This window comes from Xiphophorus hellerii, chromosome 21, assembly GCF_003331165.1.
Source record: "Xiphophorus hellerii strain 12219 chromosome 21, Xiphophorus_hellerii-4.1, whole genome shotgun sequence".
Lineage (NCBI taxonomy): Eukaryota > Metazoa > Chordata > Actinopteri > Cyprinodontiformes > Poeciliidae > Xiphophorus > Xiphophorus hellerii.
In genome coordinates this window covers 11,590,409-11,612,202 of record NC_045692.1, presented here as the reverse complement: position 1 = coordinate 11,612,202, position 21,794 = coordinate 11,590,409, and the positions used below count along the sequence as shown (strand labels likewise).

At 37.8% G+C, this 21,794-nt stretch overlaps 1 protein-coding gene across 2 annotated transcripts; it reads left to right on the top strand.

Annotated features, from left to right (window-relative positions):
• The first annotated feature begins 8,747 nt into the window (after window positions 1-8,747).
• slc51a (solute carrier family 51 member A) lies at window positions 8,748-21,434 on the top strand. 2 transcript variants are annotated; one of them, XR_004337336.1, is made up of 9 exons: window positions 8,748-9,018; window positions 13,352-13,503; window positions 14,277-14,350; window positions 14,597-14,755; window positions 16,694-16,805; window positions 18,471-18,617; window positions 18,697-18,802; window positions 18,949-19,023; window positions 19,724-19,830. XR_004337336.1 is itself a non-coding variant. In XM_032551324.1 (8 exons), the coding sequence occupies exons 1-8, from the start codon at window positions 8,946-8,948 to the stop codon at window positions 19,873-19,875; spliced, it is 975 nt and encodes a 324-aa protein (XP_032407215.1). In that variant the 5' UTR covers window positions 8,748-8,945; the 3' UTR covers window positions 19,876-21,434. The 2 variants fall into 2 exon arrangements, 1 of the variants encoding a protein (XP_032407215.1); XM_032551324.1 differs by lacking the exon at window positions 18,949-19,023 and having other exon boundaries at window positions 19,724-21,434.
• The last annotated feature ends 360 nt before the right edge of the window (window positions 21,435-21,794 follow it).

Below are 21,794 nucleotides of genomic sequence, written 5' to 3'. Positions count from 1 at the left end.
GGCAGTATTTTACATATTTAAAAGGAAAAACTAATCAATAATTATCAATATTGACTGATATGAAATGTTTATATTGTGATATGTTTTTAAATCATGTTATCCAGCCCTAATTGAAGGCATCATAATTCAATTCAAAAAAACTTTGTTGATCCCAAAAGGAAATTAAATCGAATAATCTAATTGGTTGTCATTTTTGACTTTGAAGACGATAGTAGAGTTTGTTAAAACCTTATCTCTAATTATTCTTGCATTTTGCAAAAGAAAAAAAATGTCTTTATTAGAATGCGATTACAAGAAATGTGCATTTTTTTTTAACTGTTTATCTGGTTTCAAATGTAAAAGTCTGTTCTGTTTCTTTTTTCTTACTGCAGTTTTTTCCCCCCAGTTTTCATGTATTTCGTCAGTGTTAGATCATTGTGGATCGCTTTACTGTGATAAACCAGCCAGATCTCTTCTGAAAGCAAATCAGACCCCTCTGACCAGAGTCGACAGTGGCTGAAGTTCAAATTGTGCCCGTTTTCAGAACTGCCGAAGGACCCTGAGCTTGTTCGAGACTCTTGCTGTATTTGGTCTCATTTCAAAATGTCGAACACGGGTTTCCTGAATCCCAGAGTTGGCTGGGATCTGTAGAAACCTGTCGCTGGATGAGCCCCTCCTCAGAACAGATCCCACCAAACTCTCTGGTCGTGATGTTTACAGCCTGTTCATGTTGAGCTTGGTGCGGTGAAACGTCGTGAGATTTCTTTCGGAAATCTTAACTTCAGAGTTGTGTCTTTCTGGGTATGGTTATTATTATTTTTATGCTTTACAAACCAGCGAATGAGGGGTTTTGTTACTGCACTATCACACTGTGGTTAGATCTCAAAAGTACTAGACTAAGTTACTGTAAGGGATCGCTGTCCAAGCCAAGGTTCTGTCCTGATTATGTATAGCTCATGATTTAACATTTAGTGTAAGAAAATGGTTTCAGAATGTTCTTGTGTCGCACGTAAGGAACTCACATCGGACCTGCCGTCTTGTTTTACCGTTGCCTGTATCCTCTGCCCGGCTGTTTGACCCCCCCAAGCAGAGTGTGGGGGTGTGTGTGCGTGTGTGGGCGCGTGCGTGCGTGTGTGTGTATTTTGTAATGCTTCATTTTAGTGTCTTTTTGTAATATTCTTGTATTGGGAGGAATGCTTCTGTGCAACAAACTCTGGCTCAAAGCATGGCACCTAACTTCTGTAAAAGGGGGGCAGGGAGGGAGTTTTACTATAAAACTGGGAGGGGGGGGGAGGAAGGGTTGGTGTGAAATTGTCAATTTTTTTCTGAAATTTTTGCAAGTCATGTTTTCAACAAGCTTTACTCTTGTCTGTATAAACTGATTAAATGAAGCCATAAAAACTCCTGTGAAAACAGAAGAAGGATCTGTTGACTTTGGTTATCTTTTATACATTGATACCATGCTACATCTGTCTCCACAGTTCAGGTTGTAGCCCATCATAACTGCTCATATCTTTTTATGTTCTATTTTAAAGTCTGTGTATTATATAAGCAAACAAAAAAATTACTATATATATTTTTCTTGTCTCATTAATTTCATTGTACCTACTTATAAGTACATGCCTCTTAATTAACTGGGAAAATAACAATAAATGTCTTTTTAAAAAAAACAAAAAAAAAAAACGTGTGTTCAGTTTTCCATCTGAGTAATTGGAGATTATCATGAGCCAAAGCAATGATGATATCTTTCAAATTAATTCTTGTTTGTGGTTTATTCCACTTGCACGCAAAAGCACAGATAAGCAGGTCAGTCCTGGGTAAAGTCAACATACAAGAGGAGCCTAATACATTAGAATAACGTTAAAGTTAATTTGTTTTAGTAATTGCATTTAGAAGTAGACTCCACAGAGAGTCAAATATCCAGTGTTTATATGTTTATTTAACTAATGTTGCTTAAATCTAATTAATTCAAAATGAATTTTCTTAAAATAAGATCAAATAAAACAAGGATTTTAATATAGAAATGTCACAATCGTGGGGAAGACTCCTGACTTGTTTTTGTCCAGCAAACGGTCTTTGACACTCTTCACGAGAGAAGTAAGCCCCGGTGGAAAAAAGACACACATGTAACACTGATGACGCCATCCTTGACAAGATCGAGAAGCCGAACCCATTCAAAAGTTTGGGGACATTCACAAGGTGTGGACCTCAGGTGGAGTTGATGCTTGAACAGCCACATGATTGATCGCCTCCGTTCCACGCCGCCATGAGTGACTTTCTGGAAATAAATTTCTTCTAGGAGTAGTTTTACTTGAGCAATGTCTTTATAAAGTATCGTTACTCTAGAGTACAATTTCTGGATACTCTACCCAATGTGAGTAACTTCGCCGAATGAAGAAAAAGCAAAAGTATTTTCGTTTTGCAGCTCAAGTTAAAATAGATTTTTTGTTTGCACACATGCTTTGTTATTCTGCTGGCATTTTCTACCTGCTGTTTCCCTGGAAATACTTGACCGTGTTCTAATATGATCAATATAAGCGCTATGGATTGTAAGTGATAGCTTTATAGCGGTTTTGTTTTGCATTTTATGGGAAAAAATTAGTTGCACAAGTGTTTATAGAGCCTGGATCTTATTTTGTAATCACTTTATTTGTATAATTTATTGCATTATAATCTTTAAAATACCTGAATTTTTACATAACTGAACATTGTTTTCTGTCTGACATTTTATATTTAATCAGATAATCTCATCAAATACTCAGCACTTATGCGTTTATATGGTATGTTGGGTATGTAGTATGTTTAGACAGTATAAACAGGATTGAATTTTTTTGTTTTATGATATTCTTGTTTTTTTGTCGAGATGTTCCATTGTGTGACGTTTCCTGAACAGGTCGCTGTTGAAAATGAGAATTTGTTCCCAATGAACTTACTTGACAAAACAATTGTAAAATCAAATAAAAATACGTGAGAAGCGTTTTTAGTCTTGAGTATTTTCTTCCATTGTTGCATTTTACTTGAGTAGTGTGACTCATACTTCAGTACGATTTTTGGGTCCTCTACCCACTTTCGAATACATTATTCAAACTTAAACATAATCTGTTTAAGTTTGTTTTAAATTATTATGTATTTTTTACATTTTGGTTGTCATTAACTCCAGGTCATAACCCATACAACATATTGCATATTTTGCAACGTTACAACATAGCTCTAATATAGCTAGAGGGGCATTCTTCACAGCAGTTAGTCAGAACAGCTGGATCCTTTTCAGATCATCATCAGGTCAGACATCTGACATTCCCTTACATAAACCCTCCACAGACAGTTGAAGACTTTCTAATAGGGCATGGACTTACAAAATACCTTTTGAAAGGAAATGCTTTCTTTTTGTTGCTGTTTTATCAAATATACAGTACAGACCAAAAGTTTGGACACACCTTTTAATTCAATGAGTTTCCTTTATTTTCATGACTATTGACATTGTAGATTCACACTGAAGGCATCAAAACTATGAATAACACATGTGGAAATATGCACTAAACAAAAAAGTGTAAAACAACTGAAATTACCCCTTATATTCTAGTTTCTTCAAAGTAGCAACCTTTTGCTGTGATTACTGCTTTGCACACTCTCTGCATTTTCTTGATGAGCTTCAAGAGGTAGTCACCTGAAATGGTTTTCACTTCATAGGTGTGCCCTGTCAGGTTAATAAGTGGGGTTTCTTGCCTTATAAATAGTCATGAAAATAAAGAAAACCCATTAAATTAGAAAGGTGTGTCCAATCTTTTGGTCTGTACTGTATGTTTATTACTTTTCCAGATTTTTAAACGAAAATACACTGAAGGATAAAACTCAATTATGTATACAGAGAAATAAACAAGCATAAAGGAACCTCATAAACCCTAAAGGTCCCAAACAGACAGGTGAAATGCAGTGAGATGGTGTAGAGTTGAGATTTTATCCAGAGTAAAGCAGCAATAAAGGGTCCCCTCAATTAACTTCAATATACTCATTTCATACCTTTTTATTAAAGCAGTCAATTACATATAGGCATGTTGTATATTGCAAAAATAAAGAAGTGCAATCATGTATGTTCACCATTACATGTCAAAACAAGTAGTAATAAAACAGTAATAATAAAGATGTCTATTTATTGGTCAGATGTAATATTGTAATCTTAATTTTTAGACTTACATTACCCATATGCATAAAATCAGAATAATCAACAGAAATAAAGGCTTCTAAATGTTCATACAACACGGGGGGAAAAAAACTAAAGAACATTTTTTTCAGTGGACAAAAAATGTGGTTTCTGTAAATAAACACTCGGTACCCAAAAAGAAAAACTTGAATTGAAAACATTAAGATATAAAAATAAAGTATTCGAGAGGTTGAAGTCTGATTTATGGCATGTGTGGACAGTTGTGTCTTTTATAGGTAACTAGTTCCCAATAAATGCATGTGGAGGACATGATGTCAGTGGTGATCAAATGCTTATTTCATGCAATAAGATGATAATTAGTTCCATAAAAATTACACAATGTTGTTTTCTGGTTTTGATTTTTTTAAATTCTCACAGTTGGGGTATACTTAAAATGAAAATGACCGACCTCTCCAGACTTAAAAAGGTCAGTTGGAAAATCAGCAGTGCATTAAATATTTATTTTCCCCAAGACTAAACCAGACCCCAAATTAAAATGATTCTTTTATTAATATGTATTTTAATGCATTTTTAATATGTATTTTTGTTTTAATAATTCATACTTTTTAGAATTGATATACATAAAAATAAAAATGAATAAAACCCATTCATGTCATAATATTAAGACTACTGGGAGACGCGATGTGTAGTGTTAAATTGCATAAAACTTTGCCTTTTATATCTTCTCCTTTTCTTGTTTCACACCAATATATGTCAGTACGGATGGTTTGGCGCACTGTGACTGGATTAAACAAATACTGATGATTAGATGTAACTTACAGCTTTTTCAGTTTTCCAACAAACGCAAGAATACACAAACCTTTTATGAGGTAGATCTCACATTTGGCTGAAAAACATGAAGGCATCTTAGAAGAAGTGATGCTGACTTTTGGTTAAGGAAATGCCATATTACTCATATATGTATAAGAGCATCTGTGTGGTGTTGAACCCACGGTTTTTTTTTTTTTTTTTACCCGAAAGCAGTGGGTTTTCTACATGCACTCTGCAGTGTGCAACACAAGATTAGATCATCAACATCAGATTAGCTCCACACAGGATGCGACAATAAAAATGTGGTGCCAACTACACCAAAAACATGAGTCAGGCATGAAACAAAACAAGAAGTTAAATTAAAGGCAGAGCCACATAAAAGGCATCTTGACAAACGACTTGGATAATGCTGTGATTATCCCACATTACATTTAATGCGTCGATCACAAGTTTGTAAGCTTGGTGCTGTTCGGGGGAAAAGATTTGCATCTGATGTAGTAACAGCAGAGCGATGTGGTGGGTAGCCTTGTTCTGTCAGCAGATGACACTGATTAGGAACAGTAAACACAGCTTTGGTTCAACCTCAGTTAGCATTCTGTGCACTCAAAATCCTGAACCCAGTTGATCATTGACCCCTGTTATCTGTGTGGCACCCCGGCCCTTGACATCCGCCGCAGAGAGACGTCCCCGTCCCTTCCTACTAACGCATGCTCCACCCGTTCTTTTGATGCAGTTGTAATCGCCTTTACTAGAAGTAGCCGCAAATGAAACTACAGGCAAATCAGGGCAGGAAATTGAACTGATACATCTGCTCTACAGAACTGATTTTTTTTTTAAAGTGCCAAACTCCAGCATATGGCCTCTGCAGAGGCAGAGTCCACAACTCCTGTTGTACTGATAGAACCAAAAAAGGCCAAAATGTGTTGCATTAACGTGCTTTAAAGAACGAGAACCAAACTAAATCTAAGCGTTTCCTGTGTTTCAGCATCAAACTGCTCCTGTTTGCTTCTCAATGTCATGAACTCTGGGTCAGTTTTAAAGTTGGATAATAAACTCGTTTGCTTAAGAAAAAGAAAAAAAGGACCTAAACCCAAAGTGAGCACAGTGTATCTACATGGGACACCCATTAACGGAATAAGTATTTGAGATACTGGAAAGTGATCTCAGGCTTTTGCAAACATACCAACTACTGGCAGGACTCCAGAACTCCATGGATTTCTGGAGTTTTTGGAGCTTTGCTTCTGATTTTGCTTCCTGATAAACTCCAGATAAATATCTGGCATCCAGATGTAAATTTAGCTTTGAGCAAGTCCCGGCAGCATCAGATTTGTCTCAGCACACAGCCTCTGACTGGGGAACTTTTCAGAATTGCAATATAGCCCACCAGCGTCAGCTTTGTTGGACAGGATTCCTGGAACACTTGTTTTCTGAATAGCTCCTCATTCAGGCCAGTCAGGACAGATTCTTTTAAATTCATCACAAATACAGGAATATTAACAAGGTGTGCACCAAGTCGAGCTGTTCTAACTTGAATAAATGAATCAATGGTCGTATAAGATCTAACATTTGTAGGTAGCTCACACTCTGCATTTTGTAACAGTGTTGTGAAAGCCTCGTCCTTCATTAAATGGAATACTTTGGAAAAGAGGAGCATTAGGTCACATGCTGCGATTCGTCCACACTTGTCTGTTTTTGAGGCTGCTGGGTACGTCCCTGGGATGAGGCAGCCGGCACAAGGATAATGGAAGTTTTCTTGAGCAAGCATGCCGGCTTGAAAAAGAGATTTTAAACATGGGGGCAGAGGGGGAGGACTGAGAAGGGGTTCTGTTTCTCAGCCCTCCCATGAGGAGGGAAGATTTTAAAAGTTCCAGTTGAAGATATACAATACCTTGCAAAAGCGTTCAGTGAACTTTAACTTGCTTGGATTTTTGCAACATTCAATTGGATTTAATGCGATAGACCCACACAAAGTTGCACACGTTTGGGATGAATTTTGATGAGAGTGTAGAGGATTTTGTTTTCAACCCCATGACCTATTGTACTCCTAAATGAAATCCAGTGCAAACAATTCCCCTCATAAGCCAAACACGTCGGCAGCAGAATCCACCTGTGTGCATTTTAATCTCAGTGACGGCCAATGCCATCACAAAGACCATGGGACACACAGCAGCCAGGTAGAAAGAGTTTGGGAGATGTCTAAAGCCGAGTTAGACGTGTAACGTGACAAAATGCGAAACAGTCTGAGGGATGTGCAAACCTTTGCAAGGCACTGCAACATGTATGTCTTTGGACTGCAGGACGAAACCAGAGCACCAGGGGAAAAAACCCATGTAAGCACACCCCTGCAAGAATGAATGCATGCATGTAGTGGTGGCAGAGTCATCCTGTGGGGTTGTTTTTTTCTTTAGAAGAGAAATAGAATCGGGTCTGAGTGGATTTGAAAACCAGAGAAGCTAAGTTTAAGTAAATCTGTTGGAAGTTGGAAAAAAACTTTAGACTGGGCCTGCAGGATCGCCTTCAGCTATTTGACATCCCTAAGCGTGAAACACAGCTAGACTGGTCATATTAATATATGTCCTGTTATGGCTGGTGGCTGCATTGTTACGCTCTTTGCTTCCTGCAGCCACGTGTTTACCTGCTTGAGTTGGCGAAACTGATCCTGGGAAATGCCTGCGCAGCTGCACTTATTAGCACCTCATCACCAGAGCAGTCGGTATTTAAGACCTGAGAAGATGTGCTTTCAACTTGAGACAGTGAATTGTTTTTGGCTTGGATTTTGGTCTGCTCTGTCCAAGTTTGAAGTACTTACCTCTTATATATCTCTGCATTTCAGAAAAGGCTTTTGGAACTCCCTTTTTGGCCATGGGAAAGATGTTTGTTGAAGGATCAAACTCACAAATACTCACCTGAATATCTCACCCACTTGAACAGCCAGACTGTCTCGCTACATGTTTACTTTCCACCCCTGTCAGATCCCAAATGCACACTGTTTGTGTGCACCTGTCTGCCTCGGCCAGCCTGTCATGCAGCACAACAAACATCAGCCTAATCAGTAGTTAGTTACTCTGGACCCCACTTTGTTATCTTGCCACCCCAGGACAAAGACTGCATCCACCAGCACACTAAACATGCTTGGAAAAAGCCAGTATGGACATGCCCCAGGAGATTTGCAGCCAAAAGTGATTCAACAACAATGTCTTGTCTCGGTGAGCTGCATGCGAATGCCTGCCACACCTTTCAGATTTTCAAAACCATGTCTAATTTTTCTAAACTCCATAACTATGTGCGCAACTAATAAAAGTGCTGGGAAATTTGTGAGGAAAACCATTCATAAAAAGCTGAGAATACAAAAGGAAGAAAAAAAATCAATTGCAGCAAACCTCACATGATAATGGCCCCTGCACACGTTACCATGGGAACAGGGGGGGACATGTGACGTCTGATTTGTCCACATGCTCAAAACATTCATTTACCAACAATGCTCACCAAGATTAAACTAGACCTCCACCATTTTTGTTATTGTTACCAGGACAGCTGAAGTTTTCTAGTTTCTTGGTACTTCAAGGAAACAGTGTAAGACATGTTTAAGACCAAAAAAAGAAGAAATGCTTTGGGGATTTTTTATTTTATTTTCCTGTTTTTTTTTTTTTGTTTGTTTGTTTTTTAAAACAGGAAAATAATGTGTGTGTGTTTTTTTGACAGTAACCAAAAAAGGTTTACATTACAGTAAATGACACAGCAAATCACGTCAGCCCCATGACAACGTAGATGGGGGCGGGGCGGGACCACCGACTGCAGTTAAGTGTCTCTGAACGGGTTGCAGAGGGAGGCAGAATCATCTCTGAGCGAAAAGTTTTCGGACTCTGCAGTGGAGAAAGTGCGCGTCCACCAGCTCTTTACGCACCGAGCTGTCTGTTGATGTGAGCAGCAGGGAAGACGCTCAACTGGAAGTCGCGCATTTGCGGGGGGTGAATCCAATCAACCATCATCCAACATGAGTAATGTATCCAACCGGACCGCTAACCCGTGTGACGGCGGACCTCCGTTCGCTATCGACAACATCAGAAGTGAGTATAAACTGGACCTGGTTCTGTGGCACAGATTCAGCTTACTGAGCAGGTTTTTTTCTTCCTGATGATGATGAGCGACTGGATGAAGAATTTGCACTTTACGCACCAACAAGTTCCCCCTCTGGAATTTTAATTAGTCTGAGCCAAATTTTAAGCAGTGTTTAACTGCGGTGTCATGGAAACAAAATAATACAGGTGGTCGAGATTTTGTTTTTGACCCTAGAAAGCTCTGGCTCACGGGTGTTTTCTTGGCTTAGATATGTAATCTCTACTTTATATGACTCAAAATTAGTTTGTTTTTCTTCTCTTTTTTTTTGGAAAAGGGATAGATGGTACAAATAGAATGTAATATTGGGAATATCACTATTGAAAAAAGAAAGCATAATTTTACCATGGGGTGCCAGTAGTTTGCCCATCTCCTCACTGGATACAGAATCCTGAATGCACAATATTAATGCATGGATTCAAGAGAAGAAAACATAAACTTTGTTGACTGGCAGCATTATTTACTCATTTTTCTAAAAAAATTTTTTTTATTTATGATTTAGTTTTTGTTCATAACAAGAGGCATTTTAGCAAAGTTGTATTTTGCAAACAAAAACAAAGCCTTTCACCTGAAAGAGCATTGAAAATTACATCTAGATCTGAAATAAAGCAGCAGTTGTTCCAAAGATGCAATTTTTATTATTATTATATTCACAACTATAGAAAAATCAGTAAATTCAGTGATTGGGAACATCCTACTTTTAGGCAATAAAACATTCACCTTTTCTTTTTCAAAATTAACATTTTCATTAAATCGTTCAATTGGGAATAAAACCAGACTTTGCTTGATTTTGGTTATTGGTATCTGATAAGAATTAGAAAAAAAATCTTACTTGTCTTCTGTTAACAAGGTTCCATTGGACCACTTCAAACATATGATGTTAACAGGACTGAAAATGATACACAGCCATGTTATCTGTAGAACTTGTCAAGCCTGCAGCCCACAATAGGAAATAAAAAGCTATTTTTGAGAGCCAGTAGACTCATTCAAGCTATCTCAACAAAAGCGAATGTTTGCTTTGTTATGATCCGTGACTCTTTGGGCTTTTATGATTTTTGACTTTGTTCTTTAATCACTGTGTTGTGATTCCTTCTGTTTTCGTCTTTTTTGACATTCAGTATTTAAATTCTCATCCAGTATTTGGTTTTCATGTATTTAGATTGTCATTTTAGCTGCAGTCTGTCTGCACTCTATTAAGTTTTCTGTTTATTTTTTATGTTCAATAGTTTTCTCCTCTCAACTGCTACACGTTTTGTTTATAAAGCTAACTTCTTACACATCTTTGATCACGTCCACAGTTTTTATGAGCCATTTAGTTTTCTTCATTCCTCACCAGATCCTTCTGTTGTGAAGACCCTTCTCCTGCATTACCTGTCGTTTTGCCTCAATCTCACTTGATATTTTTGTACATTTTTGGATGTATAGTTACTTCAAAGCATGAATTTGCAGTTTATAAGGTTGATTAAACTGTTACGCTTTATAAATGTTATTGGTTTGGGCATATTCTTTGGAGATCATTAATGGTTCACATCTGGTATCCCTCTTACATCATTTTCTGGAGGCACCCTTAATGTTCCTCAGGATGAATCATAACTGAATAATTAATTTGGTTTCCTGTTGCTCACCGCTGACAAACCATGAATTCAGAATTGCATCCTGTGATTAGTTTATTGTTTGTTGATCATCACCCACTGCCCATTCTTGACATACAGATATTCGAGATCACTTGCAAATGATCTCATTCATCATGTTTGAAGACGCTGAAATGTAAACAACAAAAAATACCTGATAAAATCTGCGTATTAATTGGTGAACTTTAACTTTAACTTACAAGCATGTTGTTTTTACTCAACTAGTTTTAAATGTTAGAAGATTACTGGCAGATCCAGGTATTTCTATCTGCTTTTTTTATATGAATACTGTTTACATCACCTCACTGACTGTATTTTAGGTTTATATAGGTGTTTTCTGTATCAAGTCTTTTTTGTTGTTGTTTTTTTCATAATCTTAATCTGTTCTCCCTACATGTTCCTCAAGACATATTGCATTTTTTTGTTCTCTACAATATGTTCTGTATTTATGTTATTCAATTCTCTGTAATATATTTTCTTGGTCTTTGTCTTAAACTTTTTCCTTAATGATTCTTGTTCACTTTGAGCATAAAATTTAGTAGCTTTTCTTGGGGGGGAAGAAACTCGTGTTTCTAAAGTGACAATGTTGTGTTTGCAACGTCACGTCTAAAGTCCCGATCAAATTGGTGCTCTTTCATTTTGAAGCCTAATTTCTTATTAACGAAATAAAGAAATGTTCGCAGCCTTACCCAGCAGCGAACAGACGAGATAGTGGTAAGATGTATTGTGAACAGATCACCAGTTTATAAGTCTATCCATGTCTATGCATGAATAAACAGGCAATGTTGTTCTTGCTGGTTCTGTTTTGTCCCGTTTGTGACCAATTTTGTGATCCACTCATCCACAGAAATGGTCCCAGTTTGGGAGGATGCAATTTCTATAACACTTTCAGTTGCACCAAAGAGGAAAGATGCTGGAGAATAAGTTTTGCCTCTAATTGACAGCAACCCCTGTAGGATTGCCATATTCTTGAGATCAAGCAGAGGGCTCCTCATTTAAGAGGATCCTGCCACATGCATCACAATTCATCTCCTGCTCATTCCAGCTAACTTAGCTGTTTGGTTCCTCTCTGAACACCTTCACTTTTGTGATTTTTAAACAGTTCGTAGGGTTTGAGTCCCTTTTATTTTGGAACGAGCGTTTTTATTTATTTTAGTTAGGGGGATATGTTTTGGGGGTTTTGGGGGCTTATTTAATTTGAATCGGTACCTCTGATCAATATTTCTGATGAAGTCCTTTTTGTTGCTTTAGCTTAGGCCCGCCCTGGAATCACTGTAGAAATTGTACAGTTCAACAACATGACCCGGTCAGATGAGGATGGATCACCTTCATGTTATGGCCTGGGCACCTCTAGTGAGGCCAAACATAAAAGGCGTTCAAGCTGACAGATAAATAAGTTCTATTTTTAATATGGGGGTCGCGGGCCCCTTTCTGATGGTGCCCTGGGCAACTGCCTGTATCAAAAACTTTCCACAGAAGAGACAACCAATCAAACTCGAACAATTAAATTCAGCACAGAAAAACCCCAGCGAGGCCCTGGACCTTCATGCTGTGGGGCGACAGCACTAACCACCGGATATCATGCAGCCCGAAATCAAATCTTGATTAGTAAATTTCTACAACATATCTAGAAACATTTGATTAGTAAATTTCTAAACAAATACAACCGGTCAGTATTTGGCTTCAACGCACTAAAACGATCATCCTATTCTCCAGCATCCCTAACTGTAAGCTCAGTTAAAAAAGGGAATTCTAATAAAAAAGAGAGAAGTTCTAGTATGTCCTGCACATCGGTTAGAGATTGAAATAGCTGAATAGTTGCATTTCACTGTTAGAATCCAGAGACGCTTCAGAAAGTTGAATTGTGTGGATTGGCCTTAAAGTTATTGAGCGAAATCAAAAAGGCACAACAGCCAACATGCAGTGCAGAAAACCCGAAGCAAAACAGGAACACCTGTTTGTGGGGTTTGTTTCAGTCTGACTACCACTAATGACTCTGAATTCCTGACAATAAATGACGCAGATTACAAGAATAGACTCAGCTACATCTAAAGAGCTTCAGCTATTTACTGCCTTTCCTTCCATTCTTTGTTTTACATTTTCCTTTCTCTGGAACGAAAACCATTCTCACTGGTGCGCTGATGGCGACATCCACCTCCATTACAGTCAACCGTATCGTCTTGCCTTCATCATCATCAACATCCTGCCACATCCGCCAATCTTTTCCTTGATCGACTCTTGGGGTTTTGTGTGTTGCTTTGGTTTTAAGTGTGGCAAATATGATTAAAACATTTTCAATATTCAATTTTCTCTGGGTTATCTTTCTGACATTAGCAAAGCAAAAGAAGAGCCAACGTTTTTAGCAAAGCAAAAGAAGAGCCAAAGTTTATTTTGGCTCAAAGATAAACGCTTTAATCTAGCAACAATTCCCTGACTTTGCCTCTTAAAACTTGTGAGGACTTGAAGTTCTTTTGACTTTTAGGCTGTCTTTCTTTTTTCATCCAGCCTGAAAAAGCAAGTATGAGCATGAACTTTTTTTCAACAAGATCTGAAATAAAAAAAACTCCTTTCTGACTTGAATCTTTTTCCCCAAAGGACTGTCTTCTGGACATAAATCTAATTGTTTAATCTAATTTCCCTTCTCTTCCTTCAGATCAAGACATATTTGGCATTATTTTGTATTCAGTCCTCACCTTCATGGCAACGATTTCATTGCTGGTCTTCCTAGAGGAGTGCGTGTACATTTACAAGAAGGTGCCTGCCAACAAGAAGAGTGTAATCATCTGGGTGAACGGGGCAGCTCCGGTAAAGTTACAAACGAATGGTTTAAGTTTGTCTCATTTTGTCACTTTAAAGTATCATACTTCTCTGGGTTATATGTATATAGTACACATGTGTGTAATTGTGAACTAAGCATAGTTTTCAAGAGTTTTAATAATAAATTTTAATCTGAAAAGGTTGGCGATGCCTTTACTTACCGTCTCTTTTACGTTGACACCCCTAAATAAAGTCAAAGACAACTTGCTGTCCTCAGAAGTTGCGTTAGTGAATCAAGCCCACCTGTTTGTAACTTAATCTCAGTGTAAATATGAAAAGCTGAACACACCATCCTCAGAGAAACTAAGTTTTGGCAATGGCATGCTGTGGGAAGGCTTTCTTTTTCCCGCAGAGAGAGTAGATGCCTTACATTTTACACTTCCTTGATCATTTATGTAATAAACCAACACAAACGAGTACAAAATAGTTAAGTGGATTAATATGTTTTTTTTTATTACCATAAATTCAACTTCCTTTACTCTGATACTCTGAAGAAATGTCCATCTGAAAACCTGCACACATTGGACATCTCCAGAGAGAAACGGCGGTAGCCGTATCATGCTGTGGGCATACTTCTGTTTTTAGCAAGGCCAACGCTTGAGCTTAACAATTTAGCAATAATATGTAAAATCCTTTTAAAATACACAGTATTTATTGTTAAAATGTGACAAAATGAGAATAAGTTGAAGCATCATGAATACTTCGTCTTTCATTTCAGGTTGCACGTTTAGTAATGCCTCTTTTCTCCTGGGCTCTTCCAGGTGATCAGCACCATGTCCTGCATAGGGATGTGGATCCCCAGAGCCGTGATGATTACAGATCTGACTTCGGCCACGTAAGACTTCTCTCCCTTTCCCCTCTCTTTTTCTCACTTCTTTCTCTGTTTGTATGCCGTGTGAGTTATACCCTTACATCCCGACTGCTCAAGGATCAAAGGGGAACGCAAACCTCGTTATTCCATGGAACATTTTATAGAAAACAGCCGTGCTGTTGTGCAACATGCTTTCACTTTCCTATAGTTTTTTTTCTTCTTCTTTTTCTTCCTGATTTAATAGCCTGTGTTGCTCTTCTGTCCTTGTAGCTATTTCGCCATCGTGGTGTTTAAGTTCCTGATTATGATGTTGGAGGAGATTGGAGGGGACGAGGCCTTCCTGAAGCGAGCTGGCAAACACAAACTGAAGATCAGCACTGGGCCTTGCTGCTGTTGCTGCCCCTGTCTCCCACACGTGGCCATCACAGGGTAAACTCCCGCAGTTACTCACTCTCTCTGCCCATTAGAATAAACCCTTTCAGCGTTTTACTTACTCAACCAAGGAATTGTTCCTTGTAATATCGAAGCATGAGTGGAGTTTCCACAGAAAGCATATCATTAGCTTATCATGTTGTTTTTAGGCAGTCTCCTTATATTCTTGGCAAAGTAAAAACAGGGGATTGAAAGTTAATCAAAATTACCTATTATATGGTCCCACTAGGGAGCACTTATAAGAAAAAGTGGTTTTATTTCCCATGATTCGTTTAAAAGACTATTACAAAAAAAAATTACACAACCTTTTGAAAGATTGAATTCATGTGGATAAAATTTAAGAGAGAGATATTTTTTTCACATTTGTGGCATCTGAGATTTGAAGGAGATCAGAGGGGATGAAGAATAGCTGTTTTGTTTGCCAGGCCTTGCAAAAATTAGCTTCAGAGATGTTTTAAGTATAGTTGGAATGTAGACCACAAGCTTTGAACATCTTATTGGAGCAACGTTCAATCCGTCATCATAAAAAACGGAAAAACTATGGCACAATTGACATGATGCCAAAGCGAGAACGGAAGTAGAGCAAACCTCCGACAAACACTGTTAAATGGTAAAGGTAGTGATGCTCACTGCGAGACCAGAGACATTTGGTGAGACATTAGCCTCATTGGCTAATGTTAAGACAAAGAAGAAAGGCAAAAATAATTCAAACGAGTCATAAATCAGGGAAACAATCAGGTTATTTACGGGAAACAACAGAGAAATTGATGTTAATACTCAAGGGTCCGAGGAATGCTGAATTGCTTTCGCAAAACATACTGTAAATGTGTTTCGTACAAATGCATCAAGGATCTTTACGATTCATTTTATTTGTTTTATCATCAGCATCCCTTTGGTTTCGTGTGATGGTTTCCTGCTCACTTTTGGCCGTTGAAATTCATTTTTGTTTGTTAAATAACATGACACAATACTGAAGTTTAACCGTGGTGTTTTCCATTTTGTTTTTATTGCATGAATGTCGTCTGTCTTCAGTAAAACGATAAAAACGTTGTACATAGTTGTATCCTTACAAAGTATGAGAGAGGTTATGAAGCATGAAACCTTTTGCAAGGTACTGCCCTGCTTTAGCTGAAAATCTGTGCTGAACAAACGCAGTTGTCTAAGGATTTGAAGGAGCTTTGTCTGTGATGTAACATAGGAGCGCTGTGTGGAGGATTTTGCAACACTGATCATGTACAGATGCAGCCTGCAGTCAGTGACGGATTCAGTCATGTCAGAGAGCTTTGAAGCAGTTTTTAGCCTGTTTGAACATAATCAGCCTGTGTGCAAACAGTGTTGGATTCAACAGGAGGAAGGCAGGATTTCCAAACAACACAGGTTGAGCAACCTCCTGGTCATTTACCTCTCATACTCATCATGGATGTCGTGATCCCTCCGTTCCTCTTTCTGGTTGCTGTTAATAATTGTTAACAGGTTGGTTTAGATTAAACCCTGTCATTTATGCTGCTTGCATGCTGTTGTTAGACAGAGGCAGAGCTAAATTTGATTCCACAGGAGTTTTTTTTTTTCTTCTAATCTGTGCAACAGAAAATCTATACTTCCCCACACACAGTGATGCTGATGATAATGATCATGCCAAGGCATGCTCTGCTACTTCTCGACTGATCTGTTTATAAGACATCACTCAGAGGCATCTGGCACTGTTAACATTCTCTGGGCATGTTCAGATCCTCACTTGCCGCACCTCTCCAATAAAACAGGCCTTCCTCTGTCTTGTAAAAAAAAAAAAAACACAACAAAAAAAAGACATCTTTATGGTGGAGTTCAGGTGGGGATTCAACAATGGACTTGTGGTAACTTTATGTCTCCAAGATGAAGTTCAAGAAGAAGAAAAAAAAAGCGCCCGTAAATTGATTTCCTCTGTTCCAACTCCAGACGCACTCTCTTCCTGCTGAAGCTTGGATCCTTCCAGTTTGCCCTTCTGAAGCTCATCTTCACCCTCCTTTCCATCATCCTGTGGACCGACGGGAATTTCAACCTGCAAGATGTAAGTTAAAGAGATTAACTCCCATTATTTTCCCACAGCTCATATGTGTGTGTGTTCTTACATAGTTATTCATTTAATGCCAATTTAATGATTTTGAAGACAGTTTAATGCGTACATGCAGCACCTCACAAATTCGTTCCCCGTGAATGTTTTCGTAGTTTGTCACATTGCAACCACAAAACCTCAATGTGTTTTATTAGCATCTGATGTGGATATGTCCACACAACGTAGATTTATGACACGGAGAAAGAAAAGAAGTTTGGAAAGCATTCAAATTAGAATGAGAAAATCCAAACATGCACCAGATGTTCATTAGGCGCCGCCGGCAACTCCATCCACACAGTGAAACAAGGAGGAGAGAGCACCATGCTGTGGGATTTTTTTTCTTCTTCTTCTTTTGGGGTGGGAATGGTCAGTATTTTGTCAGGAAATCACTTCTGATTACTCTTCATTAGTGCCATTAGGACTAAATATGCGAGTTATCTTTAACAGATGCTTCAGTGTGTGAGTGAATGTTGGAGGAGTCACAAATTCCTCTCTCTGTTTGAATAAGAGCTTATATTGATTCACTCAGTCTCATCTTTACTTTGTGTGGGTGCCTGTCAGTGTCTTGGTTTCTGTTACTAGTGAACAAGTAACATGTAATTAAAAATCTAAAACAAGAAGAGAACAATATTTTAACTCTTTACTTTTGGAAGAATATATTTCATATTGTTTTGAGCTTCACTTGTTTTCTTTAAAAATTAGATATTCATATTTATCTGCTGCTTTAAAGACTTTAAGATAAGATCAATCTATCTTTAAAATGCTATCTTTATTTTTTATATTTCCTTTTAAGTAAAGAGAAAATAAATCACTTTGTTTCGCCCTCCTTTTGATGTCCAATTTTATAAGCTGTTAAAACTTTCGCTTTCTTCTCCCTTCTTTTTTGTTGACATTTTAAGACGTATATTTACATAAAATTTGATTTTTTTTAAACTCTCTGTGAAAGTGGATTTTTCTTCCTTTTTTTTCTTTTTATCTACACTCTTGTGTAAACACAATATCTACAGGTTACCCAGCCAATGTTTGACTTTCTTGGTATTCTGTTCTGTAGTCCATCCATTTCCTCCACCGTGAGAGAAACCGTTCCCGCAAAACAATTCACCTCAGCTCCTGTTCTCTCCATCCTGTCAATTTCTGGTAAAATCTCAACCCACATGTCAATAGTTGGGCTCTCACATAGAAGCCATTTCCTTGTGTTGGCCTTGTTTTTTTTCTGCCAATAAAATTCCAAGGAAATATTTATCCCTTTAGGCCATTCCTTCTGAAAAGAGACAATCTACTTTCTAGAGATAGATGACTTCCAAATATTTGCTGTTTTTCATGTGTCCCCTGCTAGTATGTTTTATATTCCCAGAAAATATGGTTTGTCATTATTTTTGTAGAAATCAGTTTCCGCTTTAAAGGTTTTTGTTCATATTCTTTCAGTATGCTTTTTAAAGGCATCGTGTTTCTTACTTTTTGTGGTGAGCTCATACTGCTGCCTAAAATGTTGAGTACTGTTATTTTCTCTAATCTCTGTCGGAAATCGAAATTTTTCCAATTTATCAGAGGTCCAGAAGTTTTGACGATGGTGAACCAATCTGTTGGCATACTTAAACATTACATGACATCACTTTTCAGATGAGCATTACTGGAGCAGCAATATGGATCAACCCGTTTGTTGGCATCTTGACGGTCATTGCTCTGTGGCCTGTCTCCATCATTTTCATGCACCTGAGGACCACCTTGCGAACGCTTAAGATCATCCCCAAGTATGCCATGTATCAGGTAAGATCCCAAACAAACACAGAGTTTCCCAGCACCGCGCCCTCAGCAGTTAACTGTATCAGTGTGCTTATGTTGGTAGATGGTGCTGATCCTGAGCCAGCTGCAGACAGCTATAATCAACATCTTGGCCATGAGTGGCGTTATCGCGTGCTCTCCACCTTTTTCGTCTCCCGCCAGAGGATACAGTGAGTCTCAACATATTCTATCGGTTTCTTTGGGCTCTTGTCATTGTTAAACCAGGCTTTCGTCTTCAGCCTCTTTGCTCACACGTTGCCGATGGATTTAATTAATCATCTAATCAGTCAGCCAATTTGTTTTTCTGTTGGAGCAGAGGTCCAAGCAGTTTCCTTTTAAAGTGATTAAGAAACAAGAAGACTTGCTCATCCTGTTCTGCAATGCAAAGAAGGTGAAGTTGATGCGTTTCTCCCATGACGTGGTGTCTGATACGACAGAGAAAATACATCTTGTTATTATTGATCACCTGACACTTGAGAATCTAATCATTCATGTTGGAGCTATAGGTATTGCTAAACAAAATTCAGAAATTCCCAAAAAATTTGAATGGATTTTGTCTTGTGATATTGAAGAAAACTTTAGGCTGTTATGTTGACACTTTTTGTACAATGGTATCATTTCATTGCGATCTTTAAGCAAATCTAAAGAAAATGTCACCAGGATGCATAAGCTTGACATTTGACTTGTAGAATTATCTATAACTGATGTGTTAATTAAATCAACATTTCTTGATGTATGTGCAACATGGCAGTGACAGCTTTTTTAGATTTCACATTTTCTCCATAACAAATTGGTTTGCTTTTCAGTGGTATCGTACAGGCGGTTATCATAGCAAAGGCGAGAAAAACTTAAAATAATGTAAAAAAAAAACAAAACTGTCCAACTCATTAATCTGGTATTTCAACAGAGGCGTGAGTTATTGTTAAATGAGTGAGTGAAACAGATCAAGTCAAACAGGATTGTGGTGAACTATGACCAATAGTAAGTTTTCTTTTCAGTCCATCATTAAATGTCATGAAGAAACTCAAACTCCCGACTTTCCCAATCTCTCTTCCAATGAAGCCTTAAAATGATTTTGTCTGTCTCCGCAGTGCTGAGTCAGCAGCTCCTCATCCTGGAGATGTTCATCATCACTCTGGTAACCCGGCTGCTGTATCGACGACAGTACGATCCTCTCCCAGAAGAAGAACAACCGGGCGACAATGAAAACAACAAGTTGATGACATTAACAGTTTCTGTGTGAGGGCTAGAGGAATGTGTGCGTCTGAGAGTCTTTATGCAGGGGTTTGGTGAAAGAATTATGTAAAGTTGTGTTAATCAATAAATATGAAATCGATGTAAATGAACTTTGAGGTTGTGCAGCTGACTGACTGGAACACTCAGGTCACTTTTTAGCAATATGTTCTGGCAAGTAAGCATTCATCTTCAGATTGAGGAAAGCTCAGTTGGAAAGCTCCTCTCTGTAACCTCTTGGATTCAAACACTATTGATGCTAATATAGCTGAGGAAACTTAGCTATACTTGCTGTGAATAATTGTCCTTCATCCACTGATGGCACCTTATTGAAATTTTTGGCACCTTTTAAGTATAAAAATGTTTAGTTTCCAAACTAAGTGAGGCTTTTATACAGTTAATTTGATGTTTTTTTTAATGGTCCCTTCAAAGTTCAGTTTAACTGTTCAGGTTTTATTCTCAGGCATGCTTTCTAAAGATGCTGAGTGTAAAGTTAAATCAGTAAGTTCAAGCTGGCTAGTCCTTGAGACTGTGAAGCCCAAATTGTAACACCTCCACCACTGTGCATCACAGCAGAATGAGTAGCTCGTCAAGGAGCATGTCATTGGTCTATACTTTTCGCTGCTATTATTATGACTTTGGATCAAGTTAAGACTACACTTCTGAGAAAACTACTCTCTGACAATATGTTCACTGTTTATATTTGTCCTGCTGTTCTTTTCTAACATCAACTGTCTGCCTCGTTTTCCCCTCTCAGCTATGGTTAGTCAGATGGCAAATCAATGTTTCAAAGAGAATCAAATACTTTTATTTTGTGTGTTTTAAAAAAAATCTTTTTTCCATTGCTATTAAGAGTATATAGTATATTATGCGTGTATTGAATTTGTGCCTTTGTGGTTATAAATGTTGGGATCTTTGCCTTACAGGGATTTAAGTAACCCTCTATTTTCCCATGAAGTGTGCTCCTTGTAACATGTGGAACAGCTGTTTCATACGAATGATGAAACAAAGTGGAAGTCATAAGCCAAATATTTGTTAGAGGAGAACATTTTAGAGTTGTTAACCAATGCCATTGTTGATAAAATTGCTTGTATTTTTATGCAGGATTTTGTTTCCTTGTTTGTGTGCTGCTTTTAGTTCTGAGTGGAAACAAAAGGGTACCAAACTTGGTGTCTCTCAGGTTCATTTGCCTTTCAGTTTTTTAACAAACAACTCTAAATTAGGGAAACAATAAAAAAGAAAAGAAAACGCCATATAAAATATATCAAGCAAAATTGGTTACATAAAGGAAGTAGAGGGAAATTCAGTTTAGTTGCATTGAATGTGAAAAGAACTTTTCATGTATTTTTTGTTTTGTTTTGTTTGTTTTTACATTTACTATTAAATGTTTCCACTGCATCTTTATATGCAGGTTGTTTTGATATCTTTGACATTTAATTTGATAATTGTAAAAAGAATTTACAGAAATAAATGCCTTAATAGTCTCCAAAACCTGCTTGAACTCAGTGTGGAATTAAACCCATCTCCCTCAATTTATGTGAACTACAAATACAGCAACTTGACCATTTATTTGTATTTTTGTGCACTACCCTAAAATTATTAAGCACTCCTGTTTAACTTTTATTGTGTTATTACCTCTTGACCTGCGTCTTAAAAAGGAGCTTAAACATAAAAATGTCAGATTCCAAATGGCTTTGCCCTTGTGTTGCATATTAGTGATTTCACCATTCTGCCACTAGAGGGAAGTAGAGATCACGACCTGAATGTCCCCGGTGTTTCTATGGGCTAAAAAGCACGACTCAGATTTTAATAATCAAGCCTTATAATGGTTTGTTTACTCCTCAAGACGACATTTAAGCATACCATACAGGTGTTTCGTTCCGTCCAGCTGTTACTTTACAAAATAAACAAGCGATAATGAATGATGTT

What these genes read in the sequence shown, in the direction of transcription:
- slc51a (XM_032551324.1), top strand. Translation starts at nt 8,946, where the DNA reads ATGAGTAATGTATCCAACCGGACCGCTAACCCGTGTGACGGCGGACCT. An exon ending in CGCTATCGACAACATCAGAA is followed by an intron (nt 9,019 to 13,351) that starts GTGAGTATAAAC and finishes CTCTTCCTTCAG; the next exon opens with ATCAAGACATATTTGGCATT. An exon ending in CCAAGTATGCCATGTATCAG is followed by an intron (nt 18,618 to 18,696) that starts GTAAGATCCCAA and finishes TTATGTTGGTAG; the next exon opens with ATGGTGCTGATCCTGAGCCA.